The following is an 11,157-nucleotide window of genomic DNA, read 5'->3' on the forward strand; positions in this document are numbered from 1 at the left end:
AATCGGTCGTTATTACTGTGACTTATGAAGTGTCAGGTTTAGTTCCATCATAGTGTCAAAAACATTAGCTGATGTTGTTGTTCAGTAGCTCAGAGGTTATCGGCTAATTAAATTACTGATATAGCAGCTGGGGGCAAGACATTGTATCCGTGTCACATTCTCATTAGGGGCTGAGCCCCCTAAAGGTCTGATCCTAGAATCGCCCCTGTTACTGCCTCTGAATTGTAACTACTTTTATGTTACTTCTTAATTATAATAACCGCTGCAGGTAGCTTGTGAACGGGATCAATCTTGTCTCATCTTTATTCAATTTAATACATCATAATTTATTTATTCACATATAAACATTGCTGAGCTCCTTAGCTCGTCCAATCAGTTCCTTTTAGCTATTCCTCAGTCTCAGCAGTGGTGGATGAAGTATTTAAATCCTTTACTTCAGTAAAAGTACTAACACCACACTGTAAAAAATACTCTGTTACAAGTTAAAGTCCTGCATTGAAAATGTTCCTTCAGTAAAAGTCTGTACGTATCAGGAAAATGTACCTAAAGTATTAAAAGTAAAAGTACTCAATGCAGAAAAATCCTCAAATTTACGATCAAAACAATTCTGTCGAACAACTAAGTGTTAAATCATCTAATCATAATAATTATTTTCATAATTTTTATAAACTTAATGTATTTTTGTGCAAAAATCTTAATGTGTAAAGTAACTAGTAACTAAAGCTGTCAGAATAATGTAATGGAGGGCGCCTGGGTAGCTCACCTGGTAGAGCGTGCGCCCATATATAGAGGTTCACTCCTCATTGAGATTGTGCTGACTCCTCCCATCCTCAGTCCATGAACCCAGTAAACACATGAATGAAGTAAACAGGGACTGTCCTTCCTTTGCTGTACCTGAAGTTGCTGCATTCAGGCTGCTGTCTGGAGATTCCTTCGTGCACAACTCGTATTCTTCCAGATGTTTCAGACCAGATGTTGTAACAGCGGCCATGTTGTGTATAGTTTAGGGTCCTCGCCACCACCAGACCAATCAGCATTGAACAGATTGAACATTTACTGTCAGTCAGTTCCACCAAAAACCTCACAAATATCACTGATACGTTTTTAGTTTTTCCAAACTTTATTTAGCATTTTTTTTTAATAATAAGAAAAACAAAGACAATACAAATCCAGCATGCAACCAAACAAACATGATTTTTTCAGTCGCTAACAAGTATTTGTCCAAACAGTCACATTTTCAAAACTCTAAACACAATTAGCACAGCATCAGTCATTTTTGGCCATACAATTCACATATTTCATGTCTTTTTCACACAATATGCAGTCAGTGAACACATTTCCACAACGCTTACATTTTCTTAACAGACAAGCAATATCTCCCAACAAAATGATGGATTGTTTGTGTAGTATTTTTGAATGTTAACACACAACATCCCACAATAGCAAAAACAATTATCCAAACCTTAGATACATTATCTGTACAGTATCTGCTCCTGCAATGATATTAGTTCAAAAACAATATATCTCAGCTGAAAATAAAAAACAATTGAAAAATTGACACAGAGCTGATTCATGTTGGGTAAAGTGGGCCAACCACAGCTGATTCCAGTCTGGCTTAGACTCAGTGGCTTTGAGGAGTGATGTTTTTGGAAACAAAATATTTTGGAAATAAATAAATAAATAAAGCGCTTAATAGAAATTTAAAAAAACTGAGGAACTGGTCCATCTCAGTTTTCTTCTTCAGCTCAGAGATTTCCTGTTTCAGATATTTGATGAAGCCTTCAGCCTGTTTCTCCGCTTTCTCTTTCTCTTTGATCGTCTCGATGAGCAGGTTCTTCTCTTTCCTGAGTTTCTCCTGCTCAGCCACATAGAGCTGCTCCACCTCAGTGTTTCTCCTCTTCAGCTCAGAGATTTCCTGTTTCAGATCTTTGATGAAGCCTTCAGCCTGTTTCTCCTTTTTTTCTTTCTCTTTGATTGTCTCGATGAGCAGGTTCTTCTCTTTCCTGAGTTTCTCCTGCTCAGCCACATAGAGCTGCTCCACCTCAGTGTTTCTCCTCTTCAGCTCAGAGATTTCCTGTTTCAGATATTTGATGAAGCCTTCAGCCTGTTTCTCCGCTTTCTCTTTCTCTTTGATCGTCTCGATGAGCAGGTTCTTCTCTTTCCTGAGTTTCTCCTGCTCAGCCACACAGCGCTGCTCCACCTCAGTGCTTCTCTTCTTCAGCTCAGAGATTTCCTGTTTCAGCTCTCTGAAGTCTTCAGCCAGTTTCTCTGTCTTCTTGATCGTCTCGATGAGCATCCAGGCCATCAGACACAGCAGGACACACCAGAACATCCAGGTCTTCAGTTTGGATCCTGAGTAGACGTCACGGGGAACTTCTTCTGGTATCGGTTGAGTTGACCGTCTGAACTTAGCAGCCATCTCAGAGATCAAAGTGTTGACCTGCAGCTCAGGTTTCGTGTTGAAACCTTTTCTACAGTTGGGACACTGATAGGGAGCATCAATATCCCAGTGATCAGTGATGCAGGCTTTACAGAAGTTGTGTCCACATGGTATGGTGACTGGATCAGTGAACACATCCAGAGAGATGGAGCACAGAATCTGATCGTCAGTCAGCAGACTGCTGGCAGCAGACATGTTGGCACTCTGAGGATAAAAAGTGTGAAAAACAAAACTGTGATTATTATATTAGTCATATGTAACATGTTAAGACTTACAAAAAAGCCTCTTAGGTTTACACCCAATATGTGTGTGTGTGCCACATGTATCTAACAAATGCTCAGCCGTCTACAACAATGTCCCATCGGAAGTCTCACTTTACCAGACCTTCCTCTGCAGCGCTGTGGAGGAAGGTCTGACTAGTCCACACAACATTCCTGGTTGAGAGAAAAACGTTCTCTGGTTTATTGGCATTTCTGTAAAGCAATCACTATCGTCTTGGGTGGCGCTAAGCTCCAGACGGAGCCACGGTGCCTCTGCTAAATAGTCTCAGGAAGGAACTTCTTTTGGTGGAACGTTCAAAAGTAGTTTTAGTCGTGCAACAGAAAACTCAGATTGGACAGAAAGTCTAGCCAGCTGTCTGGATTTACCCTGCAGAGATCTGAGGAGCAGTTAACCATAGTTCTCACAAATCCACCGGAGGTTAGAACGCCAAAACAGAAAGAGGAAGGGGACGGACATTCGACCGAAATGAGTGAAATCCTGGAAGTGGAAATTCGAGGATATGGACCTATGCCTTGTCGGTTACCCCGACCCGTGGGGAGGTGCGAGGGCCCGTCCATCCCTTTTTGCAGCTTTAATGAGTTTATGATCTCAATCGCTAGTTTCAAGTCACAGCATGATGTTCATTTAGTAAATGATGGTCTCATTTATTTTAAAACAGACAAAACAGCAGGGGATGCTTAAGGACCTGTCAATCAGGATGGAGGCTTAGTGATGCTAACCATGCTAACACTGTGGACATTAAAATAGACCTCAAGTTGTTTTTGGCTGTTGTCCGTGTTTTCATCTTTAACTTTGACCCTCTCACTGTGTGTTTTCAATTCAGCAAAGTTAACTGGAACATTTTGGTTTCCTAGAAATGTTTTGTTCAGTATTCTGCCGGCCAAGCTAGTGGGTAAAAAGTGACAGAAAACTTGGGACAAAAAGGCCGGGAAAAGCAACAAATGTCGAAAAAGAACAACTCATATTTTTACCCAGAAAAACAAAAAGTTGCATCTTGCACTGTCGACGGGAAGACAACACAAGGGTTAAAGGTGTTGAATGTAGGAGCCTCTCTTATTGGGAGGGGCGAGCTATTCCAGAGATTACCTCCTATTATTGACAATATGTTTTGTCCAGAAGTGGTGCGTCTAAATGGTATCACACACATTACAAACTATAACATTTTTAATCCCACTTAAATATAAAACTTAGCTTATTTATTCACATTTCTTAGAAAGTGGAAGAAGAGCAGTTTTCAGAGAGGAACTTCCTGTCTGAGTAGAGCTGAGCTTTTGATTTCATACAGGAAACCAGTCAGAAATAAGTCTGTAAAATAGCTGGAGCTAAAGCTAACTGTGACTGCTCTCCGTCTAACTTTAACTAGTCAGAGTTAGTCACTGTGGATTGGTTTTTACCATCTGTTTTAAAGTTCTGCCACAATTTACAAGTTGTTTTATCTAAAATTATGACTTTCATAGCATAATATATTTATATCAGATTCTTGTTTTAACTTTGAGCACGTATTTAGTGAGTGGATGTTGTCTCAGTGTACTTACCAGTGTTTGCAGAGATTCTGCTGTTGTTGAGAAAAAGCTGCTGGATTCAGTTGAATGTTTCTTTTGAGAGAAATGGAGAGATTCGCCTCGTGTGCAGCTCTGCTGTTGCTCAAACTTACTTTAATTATCAGGAAATGTGACGTTGCAGCGCTCCTCTTCCTCCTCACTGTTGCTCCACCTCTCAGGTTCCACCCTCTGAACTCTTTCACTTGCGTGCACATGCATTAACCACAACCACACAGAGAAAGCAGCTCACATACATTAGATACAAATCAGAGAAAAACATGACGAAGACATTTTATAACATGCAGCCCCATTAGCCTGTAACAGTTTACATACATACAGTATAGACAAGGACCCCTCCCCACCAGTACACAGATCCCTGTCCAAGCCCCAAACCCCACAATATCATTGACCAGTGTAAAACATGCCCTTATTCTGCCTTAAAGCACAGGGAGTCCAAACTGGTTGCAGTATATCCAGTCTATGGTTCAGACAGCAGCCTGTTGTTGTATCATGATCCCCACATAAAGTAACCAACGTGATTGGTCAGGCTGTTCTCATGAACCGTTCTTACATATAGATATGAAAAGTAATGCCCGCTGTGTCCTATGTATTCCACATATACGTCCACGGTGAGTTCATGTCCCGGGCTAAACACAAGACTATCACCCAGGAAACAGGTGTTCATGTCCTGGAAGAAGTTAAGGAGAAAACACAAGACTTTCACCCAGGAAACAGGTGTTCGTGTCGTGGAAGAAGTTAAGGAGAAAACACAAGACTCATTATTTTTGAGTTTATTCTTAAAAAAAACTTTATTCTTTCACAAATATGTGCTCATTCATGTGTAATTACTTCCACCAACTAATCAAAGTATTCTCGTAGGCGTAGAATCTGACATTCAGAATCATTCAGGATACATACGAGTGAGGCGCTCGTATGACGGCCGCCAAAGAGGGACATACCTCCATCTTTATAATACATTAGCCAAAGAGGGACATTCCTCCATCTTTAAAATACATTAGCCAAAGAGGGACATACCTCCATCTTTATAATACATTAGCCAAAGAGGGACATACCTCCATCTTTATAATACATTAGCCAAAGAGGGACATACCTCCATCTTTAAAATACATTAGCCAAAGAGGGACATACCTCCATCTTTAAAATACATTAGCCAAAGAGGGACATACCTCCATCTTTAAAATACATTAACCAAAGAGGGACATACCGCCATCTTTAAAATACATTAACCAAAGAGGGACATACCTCCATCTTTATAATACATTAACCAAAGAGGGACATACCTCCATCTTTATAATACATTAGCCAAAGAGGGACATACCTCCATCTTTAAAATACATTAGCCAAAGAGGGACATACCTCCATCTTTAAAATACATTAGCCAAAGAGGGACATACAGTGGGGGAAATAAGTATTTGACCCCTTGCTGATTTTGCAGGTTTGCCCACTTACAAAGAATGCAAAAATCTACAATTGTAATCATATGTACATTCTAACAGTGAAAGACAGAATCCCAAAGAAAATTCCAGAAAATCACATCATATGAATTTATTAAAATTGATAACCATCTGATGAGGAAAAACAAGTATTTGACCCCCTGGACAAACAGCAAGTATTCTGGCTCCTACAAGCCACTTAGTCTTTCTTTAAGACACAGACCCAATCCGAACCAATTATCTACATCAAATACACCTGCCTCACCTCGTTACCTGTATAAAAGACACCTGTCAACACCCAAACAACCAGCATCCAACATCACCACCATGGGCAAGACCAAAGAGCTTTCTACGGACATCAGGGACAAGATTGTTGATCTGCACAAGGCTGGGATGGGCTACAAGAGAATCGGAAAGCAACTTGGAGAAAAGATCAACTGTCGGTGCAGTTATCAGGAAATGGAAGAAGCACCACACCACCGCCAACCTCCCTCGGTCTGGGCCTCCACACAAGATCTTGCCTCGTGGGGTGTCCCTGATCATGCAAACGGTGAGGAATCATCCCAAAACCACAAGGGGGGAACTGATGAATCAACTGAAGGCAGCTGGGACCACAGTTACAAAAGAAACGGTTGGTAACACACTACGCCGTCATGGATTGAAATCCTGCAGTGCACGCAAGGTCCCCCTGCTCAAGAAGAAACATGTACAGGCCCGCATGAAGTTCGCCATTCACCACCTGGACGACTCAGAAGAGGCCTGGAAGAAGGTGATGTGGTCAGATGAGACCAAAATAGAACTTTTTGGCCTCAGCTCAACTCGTCGTGTTTGGAGGGGAAAGAACACAGAGTACAACCCAAAGAACACCATCCCCACCGTCAAGCATGGTGGTGGCAACATCATGCTTTGGGGGTGCTTTTCAGCCAAGGGGACGGGACAACTCCATCGTATTGAGGGGAGGATGGACGGGGCCATGTATCGTGGAATTCTGGACCGACATCTCCTTCCCTCAGTGAGAGAGCTGAAGATGGGTCGAGGATGGGTGTTTCAGCACGACAACGACCCTAAGCACACCGCCAAAGCAACAAAAGAGTGGCTGAAGAAGAAGCACATCAAGGTTCTGGAGTGGCCTAGCCAGTCTCCAGACCTGAATCTGATTAAAAATCTTTGGAGGGAGCTTAAAATTCGAGTTGCCAGGCGACAACCTCGGAACCTGAATGATTTGGAGGCTGTCTGCAGGGAGGAGTGGGCCAACATCCCTGCCGAAATGTGCACAAACCTTGTCACCAACTATAAAAACCGTTTGACATCTGTGCTGGCCAATAATGGCTTTTCTACAAAATATTAACATGCTGTTTGTCCAGGGGGTCAAATACTTGTTTTTCCTCATCAGATGGTTATCAATTTTAATAAATTCATATGATGTGATTTTCTGGAATTTTCTTTGGGATTCTGTCTTTCACTGTTAGAATGTACATATGATTAAAATTGTAGATTTTTGCATTCTTTGTAAATGGGCAAACCTGCAAAATCAGCAAGGGGTCAAATACTTATTTCCCCCACTGTACCTCCATCTTTAAAATACATTAACCAAAGAGGGACATACCGCCATCTTTAAAATACATTAACCAAAGAGGGACATACCGCCATCTTTAAAATACATTAGCCAAAGAGAGACATACCTCCATCTTTATAATACATTAACCAAAGAGGGACATACCTCCATCTTTATAATACATTAGCCAAAGAGAGACATACCTCCATCTTTATACAGTAATACATTAGCCAAAGAGGGACATACCTCCATCTTTATAATACATTAACCAAAGAGGGACATACCTCCATCTTTATAATACATTAACCAAAGAGGGACATACCTCCATCTTTATAATACATTAGCCAAAGAGGGACATACCTCCATCTTTATAATACATTAACCAAAGAGAGACATACCTCCATCTTTATAATACATTAACCAAAGAGAGACATACCTCCATCTTTATATTACATTAGCCAAAGAGAGACATACCTCCATCTTTATATTACATTAGCCAAAGAGGGACATACCTCCATCTTTATATTACATTAGCCAAAGAGAGACATACCTCCATCTTTATAATACATTAACCAAAGAGAGACATACCTCCATCTTTATAATACATTAACCAAAGAGAGACATACCTCCATCTTTATATTACATTAGCCAAAGAGAGACATACCTCCATCTTTATAATACATTAACCAAAGAGAGACATACCTCCATCTTTATAATACATTAACCAAAAAGAGACATACCTCCATCTTTATAATACATTAACCAAAGAGAGACATACCTCCATCTTTATATTACATTAGCCAAAGAGAGACATACCTCCATCTTTATAATACATTAACCAAAGAGAGACATACCTCCATCTTTATAGTACATTAGCCAAAGAGGGACATACCTCCATCTTTATAATACATTAGCCAAAGAGGGACATACCTCCATCTTAAAAATACATTAGCCAAAGAGAGACATACCTCCATCTTTATATTACATTAGCCAAAGAGGGACATACCTCCATCTTTATATTACATTAGCCAAAGAGAGACATACCTCCATCTTTATATTACATTAGCCAAAGAGAGACATACCTCCATCTTTATAATACATTAGCCAAAGAGGGACATACCTCCATCTTTATAATACATTAGCCAAAGAGAGACATACCTCCATCTTTATAATACATTAGCCAAAGAGAGACATACCACCATCTTTATATTACATTAGCCAAAGAGAGACATACCTCCATCTTTATAATACATTAACCAAAGAGAGACATACCTCCATCTTTATAATACATTAGCCAAAGAGAGACATACCTCCATCTTTGTATTACATTAGCCAAAGAGAGACATACCTCCATCTTTATAATACATTAACTAAAGAGAGACATACCTCCATCTTTATAATACATTAACCAAAGAGAGACATACCTCCATCTTTATAATACATTAACCAAAGAGACATACCTCCATCTTTATAATACATTAACCAAAGAGAGACATACCTCCATCTTTATAGTACATTAGCCAAAGAGGGACATACCTCCATCTTTATAATACATTAGCCAAAGAGAGACATACCTCCATCTTTATAATACATTAGCCAAAGAGGGACATACCTCCATCTTTATAATACATTAGCCAAAGAGAGACATACCTCCATCTTTATAATACATTAGCCAAAGAGGGACATACCTCCATCTTAAAAATACATTAGCCAAAGAGAGACATACCTCCATCTTTATAATACATTAACTAAAGAGGGACATACCTCCATCTTTTAAATACATTCGCCAAAGAGGGACATACCTCCATCTTTATAATACATTAGCCAATGAGGGACATACCTGTGCATTTCGCCCTCTTAACGCAGTGGCACCGTGACGAATGCCAGCCGGGAGGGAAAAAGAGAATGAAAACGACAACGCGACACAGGCAAAGCAACAAGAACAAAGTTAATATTGTAGTGGATAGAACAGCTGCGTGGAAACTATGGAGATACTAAGAGATCATTTCAGGTTCGGCCACCGTAGGAGTTAAAACATGCTGGGAATGGGAGGGGCTAGAGAGTAATATTCAGTTGGTTGTCATATACAATTTCAACACTAGAAGGGAGAAATTATTACACAATGTAGCTTTAACAAGGTTTCACTTTATTAAGAGGAGAGGCAGCAGCACACAGACCTGTATAAAACCAACATTAATGTTACATTAAAGTGATGAACTCATAAATGCAACTATAATACAATCATTTAAAGTAGATTATTCTGCAGACACTTACTTTTGGTACCAAGTTTATTTTGCGGCCAACACTTTTGTACTTTTTGAATGCAGGTTTTTATTTCTGCACTGAAGCTTTAGTACTTTGATTAAAGTAAAAGATCTTAGTCTAGTGAAAGAGTACTGCTTCACCTCTGATGAAAACATGACAGGATTTGTGTCGGCCCGTTACTCTGAACCCGTTTCCTTAAGCCTTTTGAGTTTAATGAGATTCTGATAACAAAAGGTAAATGAAGCTGAGAAAACACTGTAAGAGCAGTCTTTAATCTTCTGTCCCTCCCTCTGTCTTGCCTCGTCTCTGCTGTATTTACCAGAGGAGAGCTGAGGAAGAGGAGCAGAGGAAGAGGAGCAGAGACATGGAGTCGCTGCCACCTAGTGGACAGAACAGAGGAGAGCAGAGGCATTCAATCAAAGGTTATCAGTGTAACAGACCACAACTCTCTTAACTGTAGATAGAAGAACTTTAGGACCAACATATAGACCCAATCACAATCTTTGTTTCCAATAACTTTCGGGTGGAAAACTCCTGCCCCATACCCGTATTCTCATCTCTTTCATCTAAAAAAATAATAATTTTCAAACATATTTTTGTTGAACAAGTTTCGCAAAGCTCACAAAAGACAAAAACACACCAAACCATTCAAGGTAAAAGCTCAACAAAACCAGAAATGAGACCGTTGAGAGTTAAAAAGAGAGGGAGCATGTGGTGGAAAGCAAATTACATATTTCCACGCCAAGTTAATTCTAAATCTTTCTCCGGGCTAAATCAATCAGTCCGGACTTCGTTGTCTGAGCTTCAGCCTGCTAATACACTTCACATATTTATATTTAATTAATATTACTCTAAACCACCTTCTGTAAACCAACTGTATACTACTGTCTACACTGCACTATATTTCTTGTCCTGTCTATACTTGTATATCACATTGCACTTTTCTGCTTTTTTTGCACTTCTGGTTGGACACAAACTGTATTTCGTTGTCTTTGTACTTGTACTGTGCACAATGTAAATAAAATTGAATCTTATCTAATATACCTGTTGGGCCTAACGCTAATAATTTGTTTTTTTAACCCTTGTGTTGTCCTCAGGTCAAATTTGAAAGTTTCAAAGTTATTTACATCAGAACTATGGGTTTCTTACAACTAAATTACCCCAAAAATAACTTGGATGCATTCATGTTGTACGGAAGCCATGCAATATGCTTCGCAGTTAAAATAAATGATTATTTTGGGTGTTTTATTCAATTTCATAGCATTTGAAAAATGTTATTAATGGTTTTAAAACAGGATCTTGACTAAACTTTGACATAAACCAGTCTGTGATTCACTCAACACCCTCTGATCTTAACTATTAGTCAGAATTATTCATGATTTCTGCATTTTTAACTCAAAAATTAGGTATAATGTCATTTAAATTAGGTTTATTGACCATGAATAAAAGAAAGCATTGGCAAAAGTGACAAAATCATCAAAAATAGCAACACAAATGTCGGGAAAAGCGCCAAAAAAAGTTTATTTTGAATTTTGAAGAACCACAAGTTAAGGGTCGACATGTGTGTCTTTGAGCATTACAAGTGTAGGGTAATTTAAAATTAAAACAGTAAGCCAAGGA

The 11,157-nt window shown here is 39.4% G+C and overlaps 1 protein-coding gene across 1 annotated transcript; it reads right to left on the minus strand.

The window, feature by feature from the left end:
• Positions 1 to 1,139: 1,139 nt before the first annotated feature.
• Positions 1,140 to 4,370, minus strand: LOC114560661 (E3 ubiquitin/ISG15 ligase TRIM25-like). The gene is made up of 2 exons (XM_028586194.1): positions 4,258 to 4,370; positions 1,140 to 2,644 (listed from the first exon to the last, which is right to left on the minus strand). Exon 2 carries the CDS (start codon positions 2,633 to 2,635, stop codon positions 1,622 to 1,624), a length of 1,014 nt encoding a protein of 337 aa, XP_028441995.1. The 5' UTR covers positions 2,636 to 2,644; positions 4,258 to 4,370; the 3' UTR covers positions 1,140 to 1,621.
• Positions 4,371 to 11,157: the final 6,787 nt, after the last annotated feature.

Source organism: Perca flavescens, chromosome 8 (genome assembly GCF_004354835.1).
Source record: "Perca flavescens isolate YP-PL-M2 chromosome 8, PFLA_1.0, whole genome shotgun sequence".
NCBI classification, from domain to species: domain Eukaryota; kingdom Metazoa; phylum Chordata; class Actinopteri; order Perciformes; family Percidae; genus Perca; species Perca flavescens.

Bases quoted from the DNA above. Each gene is read 5' to 3' on its own strand.
- LOC114560661 (XM_028586194.1), bottom strand. From the start codon at position 2,635: ATGTCTGCTGCCAGCAGTCTGCTGACTGACGATCAGATTCTGTGCTCC.